General features: G+C 39.2%; 1 protein-coding gene across 6 annotated transcripts in view; it reads right to left on the bottom strand.

Moving 5' to 3' along the window:
- plekha7b (pleckstrin homology domain containing, family A member 7b) overlaps positions 1-21276 on the bottom strand; it is a 422578-nt gene that overhangs the window by 281666 nt on the left and 119636 nt on the right. The window contains exon 1 of one of the 6 annotated variants that reach the window (XM_059975741.1): positions 18098-18292. The exons of the other annotated variants lie outside the window; for them this stretch is intronic. Within the exon in view, the coding sequence (XP_059831724.1) occupies positions 18098-18171 (74 nt within the window). The 5' untranslated portion in view covers positions 18172-18292. Of the gene's footprint in view, positions 1-18097; positions 18293-21276 lie in introns of those variants that run through there. 6 annotated transcript variants of the gene reach the window in all.

Below are 21276 nucleotides of genomic sequence, written 5' to 3'. Positions count from 1 at the left end.
ATCTCCATTTTGACTGCAAGCCTAGCCTAAAACTTCCAATTACACATCTTTTAACTTTATTCCGTCTCTACACTGTTCCAAAACAGGTCAAATCACCTATATTAGATAACTATTTTTCCATTGGTATAAACATGCATAATCAACTCTGATTCACCCGTTTCCATCTTCAAAAGGATCTTTTGCTTCACTTAGCCCATTACCCAGAATCTCTTGCCATGCATTTTTTTTTAGATCATGCAACTCTGAATTGCGCAGTTACTGAGACACTCCCGCAGGCATAGCATTTGTTGCCACACAGCTGGAATTTTCTTTTATTATAATGTTAACATCATTTTGAAATTATGTTAATAATCAGAAAAGTTTATCAGTTATCCAGAATATAAAAATGTCAAGTGCATACAATGTTCAATAGGTCATTCATTAAAAAGGAAAGCTAGAAGAATTATCTAACGTCACAGAATATGATTTGTCATTTAGATCACTCAACGAAGTAAGACGGCTGTCAAGAAATTTTTCCATTACTGCTTTGATGAGGAACGACAAAGTTTTGATCCAGTATTGCAGAAGAGCAAGCAAATGAGTATAACCACCCAATCAGCAACTTCTGCCTCAAGCTGTTGACTTATCCACAATATCGAGTAGTATTAACTGTCCTTAACGATCTTTTAGAAGATCTGGCATCTCTTTGCAAATTCCTTCAGAAAAGCTGTTTGAATACAATTGAACAATGGAAAACCAGAACTTATCAATCTGTAGTCACAGTATCTTGGCAATAACATTTATTGAAATAACAAACTGAAAGATCTGCTTGCATCTATAAATTTTGATGTCAATATTGCGCCTATTATTTAATTCTTTGAACTTGTGCGTAATCACATGGATAATAGATTTCTTGAAGATGAGTTAAGAGAATGGCTAGCTTTTGAGCCTGCTGTTATTGCAAATGCAAACTATTTTGAATTTGGGAAAGAGAATGTTTTCCAAGGGGACTTGGGAGTCCTTGTGCCGGACTCCCAGAAGGTTAATTCACAGATCGAGTCTGTGGTAAAGAAGACAAATGCCAGGTTGGCATTTATTTCATGAGGAATAGAATATATAAACAAGGAACAAGGGGATAATACTGAAGCTTTATAAGACACTAGTCAGGCCGCATTTGAAGTATTGTCAACAGTTTTAAGCCCCATATCTCAGAAAGGATGTGTTGTCATTGGGCAGAGTCCAGAGGAGTTTCACCAGAATGTTTCTGGGGTTAACATATGAGGAACGTTTGGCAGCTTTGGGCCTGACTCACTGGAATTTAGAAGAGTGCAAAGGGATCTCAATGAGACCTACCAAAGGTTGAAAGGACTAGATAAGGTGGATGTGGGGAGGATGTTTTCTATGGTGAGGGTATGCAGAACAGGAGGAAACAACCTCAAAATTCAGGAGTAGCCTTTTAGAACAGAAGGAGGAATTGTTTTTAACCCAAGAATTTATCAATCTGGAATGCTCTGCCAGAGACTGCAGTTGAGGCAAAATCTGTGAGTAAATTTAAAACTGAAGGTTGATAGATTCCTGATTGGTCGGGGCATCAAGGGATACGGTGAAAGGGCATGTGTGTGGGGTTCAGTGGGATCCAGGATCAGCCATGATGAAATCACAGCGTGGACTCGATGAGCTGAATGGCCTCATTCTGCTCCGATGTCTGTGGCCTAATGTACAACTGACAAAAATGTTCTCAGCTGCTATTACGAACTTCGATGCAAGAGTTGCCTCAAAAATATTGCAGTAATATTATGATTTAAAATTTATCTCTTCTGAGCAAGTTAAGAATGGTTCAACTAAGACATTCACTTATACATGTTGAACTACATACTTCAAAATGAAGATTTTGAAGAACTGCCAATTCTTGTTGACATCAATGGAACATCGAGGGAATCAAGGGATATGGGGACAAGGCAGGGACTGGGTATTGATAGTGAATGATCAGCCATGATCTCAGAATGGCGGTGCAGACTCGAGGGGCCGAATGGTCTACTTCTGCACCTATTGTCTATTAACAAACAGTGCTGACTGCGAATGTCGATTTAGCCTAATGAATTAAATCAAATGCAAATCCAGCAACAGATTAGAAGTGGAAGATGAGCATGGTCTAATGAGGATTAAGATGCATCTTTCATCTGGATGCAAAATTAATCTGGACTGTGTTCATAGACAATGGATCTGTAATAAAGACAAACAAGAAAATGTTTACAAAATGAAAAAGATTTTCTTTGTACTGTATTACATTATTCTCTTCATGAATAAAATCAAAAGCATGTGATATTTCAATTTGAAATTCATAGTAAGCATATTGCAAAAAAAAATTTGAAGTGCCATGCAGTTTTCAGGCTGTATAAAAGTTTCCTGCTCCTTACAATGGTTGATCTGCGCATCTGTGAAAAAACTTTAGAGGGAACAAGAGCAAAGGAGACACGGTGTTATGCAGTGAGAGCGGAAAGGTTTGTGGAAGACAAGTCTGGGTCAGAAAGATCTGACTGAATGGTGGAACATACTCAGCGCTCTACTCTGCAGTCCTTCTCTGCTTCATTTAGCATGTTGTTATGGTTTTATATTCTGTTCTTCAGTCTTCCTGATCTTCATCTCATCATCATTCCCTCAGCTTTTCTCAATGCCCCCCACACAACTTTTCCTAGAACTTAAAACTTGCTTTTCTGCAACCATTTTCCCTCTAATGTTTTAAAAAAAATTGAAACCGTAATCATTTTTCTCCTCACTGATGTCATCATTATTTGGTTTATGACTTTGAGGAGATGATAAACATGCTTGATGATGCCAATGAGTGGGCATAATCTACCTAAATTTAGTAAGGCATTTGATAAGGTTTCTCATGGTAGGTTGATTCAGAAGATACCTGGGATCCAAGGTGAATTGCAAGGTTGGATTCAGAAATGCTTTGCCCATTGGAGATGGAGAATACAGTTGGAAGGCTGTTATTCACAATTGGTAGAATTTGGAGAGAACCAATGCTGGTAACTGTGTTGTTTAAGATGTATATTAATGAACTGGATGAAAATATAGATGGGGTATTAGCAGGTTTGTGATTGAAACCAGGATTTGTGGAATTGTGGATAGTGTAAAGGATTATCAAAGGATACAGTAGGATATAGATTATTTACAGAAATGTAAGAGGAGTGACAGATGGCATTTAATCCTGGCAAGTGTGAGGTATTGTACTTTGAAATGTCAAATAAGAGGAGAAAGTACACAGTTAGTGGTAAGCATTTTAGCAACATTGAAGTACAGAAGAATCTTGGGATCCAGATCCATATTTCACTAAAACTGGGTACAAGATGCCACAGAAGGAATGCTTACCTTTATTGGTTAATCGGGGGGGGGGGGGGGAGGCAGGAGAGGTTTATTATTAGAATAAGGAAATCATGCTGCAGTTCTACGAAACCACTCAGAGTACTGTGTGGAGTTCTGGTCACCAAGATATAGGAAGGATGTTGAGAGGATGCAGAAGAGGTTTACCATTATGCTCTCTGGACTAGAGGAGAAAAGCAGCTCTTCTGCTTATAGCATCAGAGGCCTGGGGAGACCCAATCATAGATGGGGTAGACACTCAGAATCTTTTCCGCAAGGTAGAAATATCAAAAGCCAGAGGACATATTTTTAAGGCTCTGGGGGTGGGGGGTGAATTTTAAAGGAGACCTGAGGGGGCATCCATTATTTTTAAAACACACAATGTTTACCACACAGTGGTAGGTGCCTGGAGTAGGAATCAGGGGTAGTAGTGGAAGTACTCACCGTGGTGGAGTTTAAGAGGCTTTTAGACAGACAATGGAAATGTCATCTAAAACTCTGACAAACTTCTATATATGTATGGTGGACAGTATACTGATGGGTTGCATCACGACATGGTATGGAAACACCAATGCCCTTGAATGGAAAATCCTACAAGCCCAGTCCATCACGGGTAAAGTCCTCCCCACCGCTGAGCACATGCACACACAGCACTCTTCAGGAAAGCAGCAGGTCACATCAAGGCCCCCATCATCCAAACCATGCTCTCTGCTCACTGTTGCCATCAGGAAGGTGGTACAGCAGCCTCAGGACCCACACCACCAGGTTCAAGAATAGTTATTACCCTGCAATCATCAGGCCCTTGCACCAGTGGGGGTAACTTCACCCTCCCAATACTGAACTGCTCTCACAAACTATGGACCCACTTTCAAGGACTCTGCATATCACCTTCTCAATATTTATTGCCAAGTTATTAATTTTTTTCTGTTTGTATTTGTACAGTTGATTGTCTTTTGCACATTGGTTCTGTTAGGTTTTTTGTATTTATCTTGAATTCTTGCTAAAAAAAATTAATCTTACATTGTATATAGCAACGTACATGCGCTTGATAATAAAGTTAGTTGGAACTTTAAAACAGAGTGGAGGGATACGGCTGATACACAGAGGAGGGCTGTAGAAGAAGGTCCCTTTAGTGATGAGGAGGGATTTCTTTAGGCAGAGTGCAGTGAATCAGTGGAATACGTTACCACAGATACCGTGAAGGCCACGTAATTGAGTATATTTAAATCGGAGGTTGATAGTTTCATGATTAGTAAAGGAATCAAGGGTTCTGGGGAGAAGGCAGGAGAATGGGGTTGAGAGTGAAAATAAATCAGCCATGCTCAAATTGCCAAGCAGACTAGATTGATCAAATGACCTAATTCTGCACCTGTGTCTTGCAATCCCGTTTAGTATAAACTGGCATCAAGATCAGCCCAACATTGTAGGCCTAATGCCTGTCCTCTGCTGTATTGTTCTATGTTCTATGCTCATCTTAAATTGTTTTTTCTGCAAAGCAGATTTTAACTACCATGATTGCTATTAAGTTCAAAATGCTCTTTGGGTACAGTCTTAGGTTGGGAGGGCAAGTAGTTTAAACAAACCAAATGCAGAAATATTATATATCCCAACATTCCAACACATTTATACCTTGAAAATCATTATACTAACAAAGAGCCTCTGACTAAAAGTGCTATCGGTTTCTCATTCTAAAAAAATGTTGCCTGACCTGATGAGTGCTTGGTTGTTTTGACCAGAAATTCCATGAACAAGCTCGACGCTTGAACAGTGCTTTCAACGCTTCGCTCAGAGTCCTGGTGACATTTCCAGCCCCATTTAGCTTTATGATTTCATATCATGAATAGATAAGCAAATGTTCTGTGCAAATGGCTTAATATCAATGTTTCTACTTGAAAGAATTGTGCTCAAGATTCCCCAGAGTTCTGATATTCTAGGCTTAATTGCAATTTTGAACCAATTTAATATTCAAAGTAAACATATTATCAAAATATAATGTGTGTGTGTGTGTGTGTGTGTGTGTGTGTGTGTGTGTGTGTGTGTATATATATACATACATACACACACACACACACACACATACACATACACACACACACCTCACCATATACAACCCTGACATTTGTTTTCTTGTGGGCATACTCAATAAATCCATTATAGAATAATAACCATAAAAGAATCTATGAAAGACCACACCAACCTGGGTGTTCAACCAGTCAACCAGTGTGCAAAAGACACAAAAGAAAGAACAATAATAAATAAGCAATAAATATTGAAAACATGGGATGTAGAGTCCTTGAAAGTGAGTCCATGGGTTCTTAGAACATCTCTATACTGGGGCAAGTGAAATTATCCCTTTTGGTTCAAGAGCCTAGAGATTGGGGGAGGGGGTAAATAACTGTTCCTGAATCTGGTGGTGCGAGTCCTGATGCTCCTGTACCTTCTCCCTGACGGCAGCGACAAGAAGAGAGCATGTCCTGGGTGGTGGAGGTTACCAATGATGGATGCTGGTTTCCTGTGACATTTCATGTAGATGTGCTCAGTGCTCAGCTTTACCCATGATGGACTGGGCCACATTCATCACATTCCTGCACAATTTTACATTCAAGAGCATTGGTATTGACCAGGTTGTGATGCAGCCAGTCAATATACTCTCCACCACACATCTATAGATGTTTTTCAGTGTTTTAGATGTCCTGGTGAATCTTCATAAACTTCTAAAGCAAAGGCCCTACATGCTTTCTTGGTAATTACACTTATATACTGGGCCCAGGACAGGTCATTCAAAATAATAACAGAATTTAGATTTGCCGACCCTCTCCACCTCTAATCCTCTGATGAGGACTGATTCATGGACCTCTGGTTTCCTCCTCCTGAAATCAATAATCAGCTCCTTGCTCTTGCTGACATTGAGTAAGAGGTTGTTTTTATAGCACCACTCAGCCAGATTTTCAATCTCCCTCCAACATGCTACTTCATCACCTCTTTTGATTCGCACCTATGACCATGATGTCATCAGCAAACTTTGAATTAAAGCTGTGCTTAGCCACACAGCCATAGGAGCAGGGGGCTAAGCACACAGCCCTGTGGTGCACCTGTGCTGATGAAGACTGTGGAGATGTTGTTGCCAATCCAAACTGACTGGGGTCTGCAAGTGAGGGATCCAAGGATCCAATTGCACAAGGAGCTATTAAAGACTCAAGGTCTTTGATTTTATCGATTAGATTTGAGTGGATGATGGTATTGAATGCTGAGTTGTAGTCAATCAAAATAATCCTGAGGTATTCTCGAGATGCTCTAGGGTTGAGTGAAGAGCCAGTAAGATGGCATCTGCAGTGGACCTGTTGCTCCAGTAGACAAATTGGATCAGATCCAAGTCACTTCTCAGGCAGGATTTGATGCTTCATCACCAACCTCACAAAACACTTCACTGTGGATGTAAGTGCTACTGGATGACAGTTATTGAGGCAGGTTACCATGCTCATCCTAGGCACCAGCAGAATTGAAGCCTGCTTGAAGCAGGTGGGTGCCTCCAATTAGCAAAGCGGGATGTTAAAGATCTCAGTGAACACTGTAGCCAATTGATCAGCACAGGTCTCTGGTAATTGACCATATATCCCATATGGGCTGGTGCTTTTCTTGGATTCACCTTCCTGAAGGCTGCTGCACATGTTGGCCCCAGGGATTAAAATCACGGGATCATCAGGAGCTGAGGGAGTTCGTGATGGTTCCCCATGTTTTGACGAGTTTGGTAATTTCATCCACAGTCAAGTGGCACTCTTTGGCTTTGACATTCCAAAGTCTACCTTAGTTCCCTTCCCTCAATGCCAACTAAAAGAAAACTGGGTCCCAGAACTATAAAATCAGCTTTGTTGCATGCTGATAATTGCAATTTTGTCTTATATGGAAAACAACAATTGCTAATTACTGTAATCATAACTGAAAGGAGAGGTGGCGAAAAGCTGGGGGAGGGGTTTCATAACAAGATTAAGTAAGGATATTTCTATTAACGGGAACATTTAGAGTTGTTTAAGGCAAATGAGACGAAGATTTTTGAGGACTGGATTTTTTGGAGCAATATTCCTCAAAGGGTGATGTAAAACTATAAGACATAGGAGCAAATTAGGCCATTCAGCCCATCAAGTCTGTTCTGCCATTCCATCATGGCTGACCCTGAATCCCACTCAATCCCAACCCCATATACCCGTCTACTCATCATATCTTTAATAAGGACGGTTTTCAGAATTTTTAAGGAAAGGTAGATAAATCCATGATAAACATGGGTATGGAAGATAACAGCAGCAGGAGGCAATGCAGAATTGAGGTCACAATCTGCATATTCCAGTTGAATGGTGAAGGAGCTCAATGGATGAATGTACCAATGCTAATACATATTCACAAGTTCATCTACTTTCCTTCATTCCAACCTTCAGTATCTCCTACATTTCCACAATCAAGATGAACTTTGCTCCAGTCTGATATTATTTTGAAAAGGTGTGATTGAAGGGTTACTGTACTATCCAATTTCCCCTCATAAAGCAAAACCACAGTATCTGTGGAGAGAGAAAAAGGATTCAGCATTTCAATCAATCTCTCTTCCAAATAAAAGTCACTTCTGGGCGTAGCATTCCCTCAACTTTTCAGCTCCCATTTCTTAACTGGACCTTGAACCCACATCAGGTAAAGAGCTAGCAACAATTTAGAGGACACGACATATTCAGATAGCCAGCCACACACAACCAGGTTCGGACCTGCAATTGTTTATGTGCATGCATAGTCAGAGACTTCTCTGGTTACTCTTGGCTGAATTGTGTCAAGAGCATTAGCTGATTATTTCGATCCTTATCAGAAAAAATACTGTACAGCTTATCACATAAACTTGTAAGCAAATCTATCAGCTTGGTGCCAAAACACTATTTAGGTTCATAATTTGTTTTTATTTTGGAAAGTAATTCAGACAGAAGAACAATTGGCAAATAAAATCTTCATACTGTTTAACACAAAAAAAACTCCAATTCTAAAATGTAAATCCATTATTTATAAAGCATCACATGAGAAATGAAGTTCCTGCCTACGAAATCTGTATGACAGCATAGAAAAATGGACAAAAGAAACCATTCATCACATGTTAATACCTACATTACTATAAAAATGAAAACATCCTTCCCTATTCATGAGAAATAATTAACTTCAAACTCCATTTTGTGCTGCCAGTCCAGTCAGATAGGAATCCTTCAGTATGAACAATTTTATCCACTGAGAAACAAAATATTGAGAATAAAAGTTAATAACAATCGCCTTCAAAAGCTTAAGTTTTTCAATCAGAAATTAGTATTTTCAATGTAGTTTTAAAAAAGGGCAAATTAAAATGTCACTGAAACAGCATAATTTCATAACAAATATTTACTCTATTCTGACTTTCAAAATGTACTTGAGTACTGCAACCATTGTTTCCAATGCAAGCAGTTCTAGGTCAAATCTATAGGTAGTAACAGACTTTAGGAGCAGAGTGCAACGATCTATGATCGCAGATCCAAAAGCTGCTGTATTTTTATCAGTCAGTACACAACAGACTGCTGACATTTTGATATTAAAATAATTTAGGATCATTTTCATTGTTTGTATTTACACTCGAGGTGCAACTCTGAGAAAGAAAGTTGGCTAATTGCATGTTTCTTTTTAAATGGCACCTCATTATGAGACGAAAAATCAGTCTTCAATCGTAAATGGAGCAACTGCTGAAATATTCATTGTCTGCAAAACCTAACTTTTTTTGGAAAGCTCTTGACACTTGCAATTTTGTCTTGCTTGGAAACAACAATTGCTAGTTACTGCAGTGGAGAAAAGTGTCAAAATCTTGGAGCTAGAAGTGGAATAATAAACCAATGACAATTATTATTACAAGATTTCGACAATTTTTTCCACTGAAGCTAGGGGAGAAAAAAACCCAGAGGGCATGGGTTGGGTGAAGGGGGAGAAGTTTAAAGGGAACATTAGGGATGGGCTTCTTCACACAGAGAGTGGTGGGAGTGTGGAATGAGCTGCCAGATGAAGTGGTAAATGTGGGCTCACTTCTAACATTTAAGAAAAACTTGGACAGGCACATGGATGAGAGGTGTATGGAGGGAAATGGCCCAGGTGCAGGTCAGTGGGACTAGGCAGAAAAATGGTTTGGCACAGCCAAGAAGGGCCAAAAGGCCTGTTTCTGTGCTGTAATGTTCTATGGCTCTAATTAAATTCATTTTCCAGTAGCTCTTAGCTGTTACTTTTGCCATACTTAAAATAAAGGAGCAAAGATCAAATTTCGCCCTGAGTTTATCATTGGAACATTCCATTGAAAATATTCATTTGGGATTTAAAACCTAGCAATCTGACAAAATAAATTTGATTTCAACAGCACATCCTTGCCAAAACATTCCCCCTCTATTTTGGATGGTGCAGTAATCACAGATAATAAGCAGCTAACATTCCACAAAGACTTTCCATTACATTTAGATAGATATTTCTGGAATCTGGAGAAGTTGCTTTGTAGATTGGGACAAGTCAAGTGAAGTGCACAGCTGGATGGGGGCTATATTACCGAGTACAGCTTTGTTGCCTTTCAGAGATGGTGGTTTGGAATCAGGTTACTGAACTTGGATATTTGGTCAATGCTAACTGACTGTCGGAAGGCAGCTACCACATTACTAACTCAAGATATGTAGGAATGATCGCTTCAGTTGTTTGTCTGCAAAAAGGTGAATTATAGGGATTTGATTGGAGTAGTACAACTTCTTTCAATAAATGATCAATCTTACTTTTATTGAAATCTTTTCCAATTGCTAGCTCTTTTCAAAGAAATATATATATATTTTCTTTCTTTTTTTCCCTCTCCACGCCTTGTGGCACACCAGGTAACAATCGTCATTTCTTTAGCAGTCATCTGTTTTTTTTTTACAAGACCAAGTTGCTAGCTTGACGCTCAACCCAGCACAGATGGAAAGATTCAAAGCAAACAGCTGGCCAGATTCAAAGCTGAGGCCACTCACCTCAAAGTCCAGTGCAGATGCCACTACACCACCAGCTACACGTCCAGATACTTGACCAAAGTTGGCTGCATATGTTAATAAATTATCTCAACCCATGTCACTTAGCACATTAAAAAAAAATGAAGGTGCAGGTCCATACAAAAGTAAAAACAGAATCATGTATAGTAGGAATCCAAGTGTGCCAAGAACCACTGAAAGGGCAAAAGCCAACTCATACAGACTCAGGATTGTGCTTGGTGGCTTCATAGATTCTTATAGCTTTATGAATTCACCTTGCAATTCCATTTTAAATAGAGTTTTTTTAATTTTTAAATAGTCTTTCTTATAAAAGTTAACAATGTTCCAAGTTACCTTGAAAAAAAATTACAGTTTTGCTAAACTATCCCAAGTCTTCAAGAGAAAAGAACCAGCCCACACTGCCCCCTCCCCATCCTTCAATTGTTTAATTGTTCTACAATCACTTCACAAATATCAATAAACCAACCATGTGCTACCTTGTCACTCAAGATGGAAGAGCAAGACTGAATTCGTTCAATTTTTGCAAGACAATAAACTTAAGTTTTCTCTACTAATATTATATTTAAATCAAAGGACAGAAAATGCTGGAAGCACTCAGCATGACAGATACCTTTGTCAGGGACTGAAATAGAATTAATGTTTTAGGTCAATGATCCTTTGACAGGACTAGAAAAACGAGTGAACATATCTTTAAGTTACACAAAGGGTTGGGGTGGAGTGAACAAGAGGAATGACTAAATTTGTCAAGCCGAGAATGGTCTTAAAATAAGTACAGGTAGTCAGAGTTGAAAGTCCACCATATTGGCGAGAAAGGATACACAAGAAAAGGTGGTTACACAAGATTGTTAAACTCAACATTTTAGTCACAAAGACTGCATGCCCACTTGGAAGATGGAGGTGCAATTCCCCAGTCTTGCATTGGATATTGCTGAAGAAATATCAGAGACCAACAAGACCTGCTGAGTGCTTCCAGTGTTATGTATAGATCACATTTCTAGTACTAGCAGCTCATTGCTCCAAACTTCAAACCCCTCCCCTTCTCTACAACTTTAAACACACCTAATTTCTCATTTTTCAAGTACTGATGGACGATCCTTGATCTGAAATGTTGTTGCTCTCTCCCTCTCTCCCACCTTGTCAAGTCTACTTGCCTTGCTGAGTGCTTTCAGCATTTTCTGTCCAGGTTTCAGTTTTCAACAGTAATTAAACTTTATCTTGTTTACCAATTTCCAAACCAATGTTAATTTATTTTAGTCAATAATTCAAATGAAATATAATTATGTATAATAGGATTTAGATAGATACTGTTTAAAAGAACTTTGATTGGTAAATACTAGGAATGCTTCCAACCACACAGGGCAAATACACAGCAGCAACTAACAGGTCCAGTAGAAAATTACCTTTACTCAAAGTGGTCAGAAATGTAAAACAACAGCAGGCTCTGCTGGAGACAAATAATGAAAAGGAAAAGCTGGTCAAATATATTACAGAAAAACAGGAATATGAAAATATAACACATGACATGAGGGGAAATATTCATCACATTGACTCATGTTGACTCTGAAGAGCATGCCCATTCCCTAATAACATTTCCCTCAAACTTGTATTCTCTACGTTCCTATCCACTGGAGAATATCCATAGTGATAGGGATAAGTTGCCGACCACACTCAAGGTCAGTGTTCTACCCAGGTGACTAGGATGGTGAGGCAGTCGATGCAGTAGCTGTGATTCTGGGCTGTCTTTGTGCCTGTTCGTGAGAAGTAAATAAATTGGCAAAAGTTTGCGAGCTGCCTACTTCTGTATTGGAATTTATGTAGTACAGTAGCCCAAACGTATAGAAGTTTATTCCATTTGTGAGAAACAGACACTAAACAGCACAAGAACACCATTGTTAGCTATACTTTACAGCATGTCTGCTGCCTCACTTATACTGTGCAGACCAAATAATGCATGCGACAATGACAACAACCAAGCTTGTTTTGAACACTGTGCTGGTAAGATGGTCTAAATCAATCACCTGAAAATGTGGGTAGGCTTTCTTATTTACAGCTTCTGTTGTCATTTGTTACCAGGAATAAGATCAATGCCTTAATGGTGACATCAATGCTGTTGACCTTACTTGGTGTCAGTGACCTGAAGTAGGGGTTTACTTTCTGCAGAACACAGCAGCGCACCAGTAAGGACTGCAGAAATGGAAAGAAACGCTCATAGATTAATTCAGTTTAGGCAAGGAAGCCAATATTCATGAGAGAAAATGTGTTCTTCATAGATGAGATTACATTCCAAATATATTGAATTACATTAAGGTTCAATAGTGAAGATAATCTGAACAGCAGTGTACAGTTGCGTGTCTGCTGTCAAGATCACATTTGTTTCACACCAATTGCAAACCTGAGCTGAACACTTCAGAGGCTGACACACAGTTAGTAACTTGCTGTGAGCTGCTGAACAGGTTATTCCATCTTTTAATTAAACTGCTGCACAAACCCCAGTTGGTGTATCAAGTTCCTAAGCATGACCACTGCCTGATCACAGCATCATCATCCAGCTGCTTTAATGATCCAACTGGGATCCCAGTTAAGTATTTCAGTTCATTTCAACTATATCATTACCACTGTGTACTCATTCGATGGGCTTATTTCCTGATACAGAAAAACTCTGATGATCCACCATCTCATTAATCAGAGCTCCCAATGGTTCATCATGTTTACTGCACTCACCTGGGGTTCTTGCTCCTGTTGACCCTCAAAACTCACCAGGTTCACTGGGAAGTTATAATACGGCACAATATTAAAAAACATTAATTAAATGTAAGTAACACACACAAAATGGTGGAGGAACTCTGCAGGCCAGGCAGCATCGATGGAAAAGATTAGAGTCGGCATTTCAGACCTAGACCCTTCAGCAGGGGGGTGAGCACAGAGAGGATGACTTAGCAGAGGAAAGCCACAACATTCAGGTCTCTGGCACTGGGTCTGGCTCTGTGGCCCAGAAATGAAGAGGGAGAAGAGTCTAGCTATAGGGATAGGAGATTCCTAAGTTAGAGTCCATACAGGAGTATTTGTGGATGAGAACAAGATTCCAGGATGGTATGTTGTATGGAAGTTGTGCAAGACATTAGTGAAGCCTAATTTGGAGTATTAGGTGACCAGAACTGCACACATCTACAGAAAAGATAATAAAGATTGAAAGAATACAGAGAAAATTTTCAAGGATGTTTTCAGGACTTGAGGGCCTAAGTTATAGGGAATGGTTGAATGGGTTAGGATGTTATTCCCTAGAGTGCAGGACAATATGGGGAGATTCAATAGAGGTATGTTTACTAAATTATGAGAGGCATGGGCAAGGTAAATGCAAGCAGGCTTTTTACATTGAAGTTAGGTGAGGCTAGAATTAGAGGTCATGGGTTAAGAGTGAAAGGCGAAATGTTTAAGGGGGAATCTTCTCTCAGAGGGTGGTGAAATTTTGGAACGAGCAACAAGCTAAAGTGGTGGATACAGGTTCGATTTCAACATTTAAGAGAAGTTTGGATCAGTACACAGATGGAAGGAATGTGAAGAGCTTTGGGCCAGGTGTAGGTCAATGGGACCAAGCAGAGTAATAGCTCAGCACTGACTAGATGGGCTGAAGGGTCTTTTGAGCTGTAGTGCTCTATGACACCAAGTTGATAGAGAGGATTTTCAGTGAGGCACAGCTGACAAAGAATTAACTGCCGGGATTGGAAAAGCACAGATCAATTAGAAAGTTATTGGATGAAATTCCTAAAATTACAGGCTTGGTCAACCAGAACGCATTGCTCTGCAGTTTCACTGTTTTTGTTTGAAGAGCACTTGCAGCATGAGTGTGTCAAGTTCTGGATGACCTCACAGAATAATATGAGAGACATAGTCAAATGTAGAGATTAAACCAGAATGAGCAAGGACGTCAGCACTCAATGAGATGGTCTCTTTCAAAGGTCTTTTTTTGAGGACATGGGAACCTTTGCCAAAGCATTAAAAAGTTAATCTCAACTGTCCTCAAAGTTGTGGAGTTGGTGAGCCTCTTCTCCAGCAGCCCAGTCTTTCAAGTAAAGCCCTCCACTGTGCTGTTGGCAACCAGTTTAACAATACAAATCAGGAGTTATCAAGAAATTTGATAATTCAAAGTTAGGCTAGTGACAGAATTGGAAGGCAACTTAGACATGATAATATTCCTGTGCACAGTGACATTGTCCCTAAATTCCTTGGTGTTAACTTATCAAAATGCGTCTTGGGGTCAGCATGCAAGTGTTCATCACAAAGGCAGCATAACAGCACATCTCCCTGTAAGTTTGCAAAGATCTGGTATGTCACCTAAAACTTTGCAGACTTCTAATTATGCAGTCAAGAGTATCCTAACTGGTTGCATCATGGACTGGCATGGAAGCACCAATGCCCAGGTATGGGGAAGTCTGCAGAAAATGGGGACTACTACGCAGTGCATCAGAGGCAAAACCATCCGCACTATTGAGCACATTCGGATGAAAGCACTGCCACAAGGAAGCAACATCCAAGTTCAAGGACCCCACCATCCAAGGCCATACTTTCTACTCATGTCTGCCATTAGGTCCAACAACACCAAGCTCAGGAAGAGTTATGACTCCGACAACTATCAGGCTCCTGAACCAGTGTGGATAACTTCATTCACCACAACTCTGAACTACAGTTCACTTTCAATGACTCCACAACTCAGCCAGATGTATTTGTCTCTTACACATTGGTTTAATTGTCATTCTATGTACATTTTCATAAATTCTATTGTATTTCTTTATTTCCCTATAAATGCCTGCTAGAAAAGGAATCTCAAGGTAGCATATGGTAATAGATGCATTTAAGTAATAAATTTACTTTGACTTTCTTTCATGTACAATCACATGACTTGCTGAAAATTTAACTGACATTATCGCTTTATTGGAACTAGATCGCTGATTGCCGGATTTCAGGCTTTTTCTTTAAAACAATCTATGACAATGGCACCCCACAAGGCATGTGTCTTTTTTCTGAAATGGGACAGAAAATTGCATGGCTTTTAGCCTTTGCTTAATCAACAATCTTTCCATTCACTAAAATTCTATGACCATTATTTCAATTTAACCACAGAAACCTGTGAACAGTATCCTATTAAGAACATGGTCCTGAAGGTTAGAAAACGTGACCCAGGGTAAACTGACCAATCAGAAACAACATCGGGTTGGTGGAAGAAGCCAGAAAGTAGTTGTGGAGAGAGTTGTTTTTTCCCCAGATTGGAGGCCTGCGACCAGTGGTGTGCCGCAGGGATCTCTGCTGGATCCAGTGTTATTTGTCAAATATATTAACGATTTTGCTCAGTACATTGTAGGCATGAGTAGTAAGCTTGTAGATAACAAAATTAGTGGTATAGTAGATAGTGAAGGTGGTTGCCCAAGGGGTCCCCAACCTTTTAATGCCATGGACCAGTACAATTAAGCTAGGTTGGGAATCCCCAAACTAAATCAACTTGGAAAATGGGTGAAGGAATGGCTGATGGAATTCAACACAGATGTGCAAATTGATGCACTTTGGGAAGTTCAGGCAGGGCAGGACATACAGAGTGAACGGAAGGGCCATGGAGAATGCCGTAGAACTGAGAGATCAAGGGGTACATGTGACTAGTTCCCACAAATGGGGTGACATAGCCGAACAGGGTGGTGAAGGTAGCTTAGAGCTCACTTACCTTCAGTCTCTGCACTGAGTGCAAAAGTTCATACATAACACTGCACCACACTTACAGCACTGTGTGCAGATCTAATCACCATACCATAGAAAGGGTGCCTTTAAACTTGAGAGGGTACAAAGACAATTCATAAGGACGTTACAGGGATGAAGAGGTTGAGTTATGAAAATCTAGAAAGACTGGGACTATTTCCCTGGAGCATAAAAGCTGAAGGATGAAAGATGAAGAAAAGTTGGACAATCACAGTATTCCCTCCCCCTCCCAGAGTACAAGGACCTAATTTAGAAGGCATAGACTTTGGATGAGACAGGCAAGATTTAAAGAGAATCTGATGGGCAAGTTTTTAAAATAGAGGGTTGCCAACATAAGGAACAAGCTGCCAAAGGTAGAGACAGGTACAATTACACATATAAAAGACGTTTGGACAGATACATGGATGGGAAAGGTTTAGGTAAAGCTGGGCCAAACACAGGCAACTGGGTCTAGATCAGGAAAGTACCCTGGCCATCGTGGACAAGTTAGAACCAAGGGCCTGTTCCTGTGCTGTTCAACTCCACGACTAAATCAGATGTTGGAAAAAAATAACTCACAACTACCAGCACTCCTGGTTCTCGACCCACTAATTCTAACAACAAATTCTAATTACGAGGCAATCATAATTTGTCACAAACAACCATAACATTTATTCTAAAACTCAAACTTATTAGGGAAAACAAAGTTATCAGCCAAGAATATATCCCAACAACCATAATCTTAGAAAGATACAGCATGAAAGCAGACATTATGGCCGTCTAGTCTACACTATCCATCAACCACCCACGTTACACTAATCCTACATCAATCCCATTTTTTTCATTCATTCTTTATTCTCGTTAGTCATAAACTTAAATAATTAACCTCTTGCACCAAGGCTGGCTTAGCAATTCTGGTTCCAATCAACTATAAATGAAAATTTCAGTCTTTATGCAAAAGCTATTTTTCATAAGTATCATTGGTCCAATTATAATAAATAATTTACAATATCGAATGAATTGACAGGAACCAAAGCAGGTCATCAGTTTTTAGTGGTTTCAAGTGCCAACATGCCATATTCTGCAGCTTACAGTGGTTTGTATTTGCATAACCAGATCTGCTATTCTCTATTTATTTATACCTATGGGGGGGGGGACATGGTTTGAAAACAAAGCTTTAATTAAAGAGGTTCAATGCAGACTTATTTTTGAAGTAAGCCAAATATCATGTATACTGTAAAAAAAAATCACATTTTCAACCTGCTCAGTGTTAGATAAGCCACTAAGTGCTTTGCATGTGTGCTCCCTTGCCTGCTAATTTCCTCTCTTCTGGTCACTGAGAAGGCAGAATCCAAGCCCCCAGTTATTCAGTCCCGATATTCATGAGGAAACAGTGACAGGTCTGCATGCAGTTATGTTGCCAAGGTCAGCAAGGATCAAGTCGCCAAGAGAATGGGTTAGCTACCCCAACATACAGAAGCAAATAAAAAGAAACTGGACTTGAAGTGCAGCTACTACTGAGACTCTCGAGTTCCCTATTGTGCAATAAACATCCTAACTGAGAAAATATAGGCTGATTCTGAAAGCAGTATCAACATTCTTAAATATTCACTGTGTATCATTTCACAATTGACCAGCAGTTCCATTCACTTTGAAAATAAAATGAGCCTACTGAATTGGGATTAGATTTCAGTGGAACATTATAAAGAACATTTTCCATTTTGTAACGGGTCATTGATGTGCTAAATTACTCAGTTGATGTCTTGCATACTTGGAGAATATTTTTATTGTTAACAATTCACAATATGGAAGGAAAAGCAGGAGTGTAACATTTTTGCTATGGAAATACGCAGAGTATGAAGATCAACAGCCTGTTTTGGCTGGCAAGCAAACATAGAAATTATCAACAGACAGTAAAATACCAACACTTATCATTCCCCAGATAAACTTTAATCACATCTAAGCCAATAGCTGAAATTAAAACTCACCTAATTTTTCCAGAAATTTTGGGAGACAAAACAAAACAACCAAGCACAAGTCTTTGTGTTTTTAAAAATGACATTAAACTATAGCAGTGCCAATCTATGAATCTTAAAACGTGCACTGTATGAATGAGAAGTGTAGTTAACAAGTGGAAAATATTCGCAGTTAAATCAGAGCCTCAGCAACCGAAAGGTCCCAGCCTCGATCAACGTTTAATGATGTCTAATGGGAATCAAGCAAATTTGACTTATAGTTGACGGCTGCGTTAAATTCCAAAGCTCTGTCCTTCCAGTTCAGATTGTAACCTTGTTGATAATGGATACTCTCGACTCTGGGAGGCAGTGACTGTTACCTGATCAGGAAAAGGTACACGCTTCCCAGTGTGTGTCTAAGCAACTGCTCCATTGACTTAATTTTCCAATAGAGTTCAAACAGCAAGACCATCGGTATTCAGATGGATACAAAAGCTCCCAAAGTATATATTTTAAAGTTTAGAAGATCAGATTGTTATCAGCAAGCACACCTGACTGTACACAGAACTCAAAGGTAAAGGATTCCTTGCAGTAGTGACTACATTGCAAGAGTACTTCACTACCTGTAAAAGAAATAAAATGCTGGACACAATTAAGGCAGGTAGATTTACTGGTGAAAGAAAGTAAATATTTTAGTTTATTTTTATCTCAACTAGGAAAGACATTGATCCATCAGTTTTAAGATGCCAGGAACATAGAAATTTAGAGCACATTAGAGGCCCTTCGGCCCACAATGTTGTGCCATCCATGTAACCTATTCTAGAAACCATCTAGAATTTCCCTAGCGCATAGCCCTAGGGAGGCCTAGGGAGCCTAGGGAGCGCATAGCCCTAGGGAGGGGAATAACACTTGGAAAATGGAAACACTGTGCTATGTGCAAATGAAGGTGTTTCAGAGTGGTAATGCCTTAAAAATGATGAAAGGGGTCCAGCTGAAAATGGAGGAAATCTGAATATTTATGAGATAACTAAAGCCATCGATTAAAGTATGAATTCAAGACACCCGAAAGAGTGAAATTTACAAATTCAGAACATTAAGTGCAGAAGGCTGTGATGTACCTAGCTGGGAAATTAGATGCTATTTCAAATGCTCCTCTGAACTGTGTATCAATTGAACACAGGGCTAGTCAGTGAATAGATATGGTCTGTAAAATGATCATTTATCCAAATTCAATTAAATTAGAACTTCATCTGGGGAAAGTATATTTACAGTCCTTCACAGTGAGAAAAGAGGTAAGGGTAGGTACAATGTGGTCTGAAGGTACACTCCATTTGCCATGAAAAGGATACTGGTTGAGTTGAATAAAGCATCCTAGAGGAAATATTCCTGTCAGAATGCTAGAAGCTGAAGAGAGAGAGGGAAAAAAAGTGTCAGCTACAGACATGGCTGTACAGTGCTGGATCATTTCATGATCTCATGAAAGGTACATGCTGATTGGACTATGATAACTTACTCAGGGGGTTGCATTTAAAGTGGTTATAATCAGCAATGTGACAAATAAACCTACAGTCACATAACAGACACTGTGGCGTGAAACCTGCCATCTTTTATCTATCTGACTTGTAAGCAATCCCTGATCTAAACCAGAAAGAGCTTCACTCTCAAAACCACTCTGAAATGGTCCAACAAGGAATTTTATGGAGCAGGGAGGAAGTAAATACTGACCTGCACACATCCCATTAACTAACAGCAAGTTAAATAGAAGGGAAATCCAAAGTTTCATTTTCAGAAAAGCCTTTTCAACATCAACTATTAAAAGTTATACCTCTCACTATAAGAGCTTCAAGTTACAGAACATTTGTCATTTTAGAGAAGTTAATCACCATGACAAATTAGGCCAAGTAATACATTCTGTATGATTGCGGACTCGTTTTATCTCAGAGGCTTGAAGGCAAATACCTAAGTTGACAATCTATGGTATGTGCCATATTGATCAAATGCTACTCCAGAAAATGATTTTTTGAATTGGTTTTTTTAAAAAATACAACTTGTAATAGCCTTACACTTACAAATAGTTTACCCCTTAAAGTAAACAAATATGATCTGATTATATTGTTGCTATTTGTGAGAGCTTTGTGAAAGTTGGTGCCTGCATTTTCAGCATTGTCAAGTAACCATACAGAAGTACTTTGTTGGCTGTAAAGCAACTTGAATGCATACAGAGGCTGACAGACACAACATAAAAGGCAAGCTTGTCCTTTTTGAATGAATTAATTACACAGAGGTAATGACAATATTGTTTATTTGAGAAATGAAAGTGATTTAATGAAATCCATTCATGTACTCTTCAAAAATCACTGTCTAGCCATACAAAAAAAATCCTAGTTATTTTATCTTACGGTACAAGGGGAGGAAAAAAAGTCTGCATTTAGATTGAAGTGTTGCATGCTGATGTGACATGGCTTATAGTAAATATGTAACTGATAGCTGATAACTGAATGCAACATTCCTTATTAAAGTTTTACAACCATCTCTGGTTCATGTCTGTGCACCAGGAAATGCTGAAGTGTTTCTGATAAAGCAGCATTGAGCATTGCCGTTTATCAAAGAAGCTTAAGAGGAGTGTAAGCAGAGGTCGTCTGAAGGTGAATTTCTTTGAAAATAATTGCCAAAACAGGATTCTAGTTCTAGCTCCTCAAAAATGCAAATAGTATGGGATCTTGTTTCTGGGAAAAGGTCAAGTGAATAAAATGAAAGGCACAAATTTAATGTTTAGACAAATTGGACAGGACTTTAATGAATTCAGAAGGTGCCAATGAGAAGACCAAAATGGGGACATAGATTTTAGGTTGCACGTAAAATGGACACGATGTGACAAGCAAAGGAATGTGGGTGTGTTTGAAATGCTTATCCTCCACCCACAGAACGTGACCTTAAACTGTATTGTTGAAAAGTATGGAAAGACTTCATCATAAGCATATTGGTGCACTTCACTGCTACTTTCATTTGATAAGAAAGGGGAATGTCTAGCTTATTTATCTACAAAGTACATTCAAATGATGCCTGTGGAGAAACAAAGAGTCTCACAGGAGTCCCAAATGGATCTAATATCCTCAAAGGTGCTACAGACACATTTTTAGATCACCTCCGATCTTCTATTGACAGACCAAAGTCATTCCAAAATCCATGTCCTGGGCAGACTCAATTAAATT

This window comes from Hypanus sabinus, chromosome 7 (genome assembly GCF_030144855.1).
Source record: "Hypanus sabinus isolate sHypSab1 chromosome 7, sHypSab1.hap1, whole genome shotgun sequence".
NCBI classification, from domain to species: Eukaryota; Metazoa; Chordata; class Chondrichthyes; order Myliobatiformes; family Dasyatidae; genus Hypanus; species Hypanus sabinus.
The sequence above is the reverse complement of the archived record's forward strand: the minus strand, read 5'-3'. Positions and strand labels throughout refer to the sequence as shown.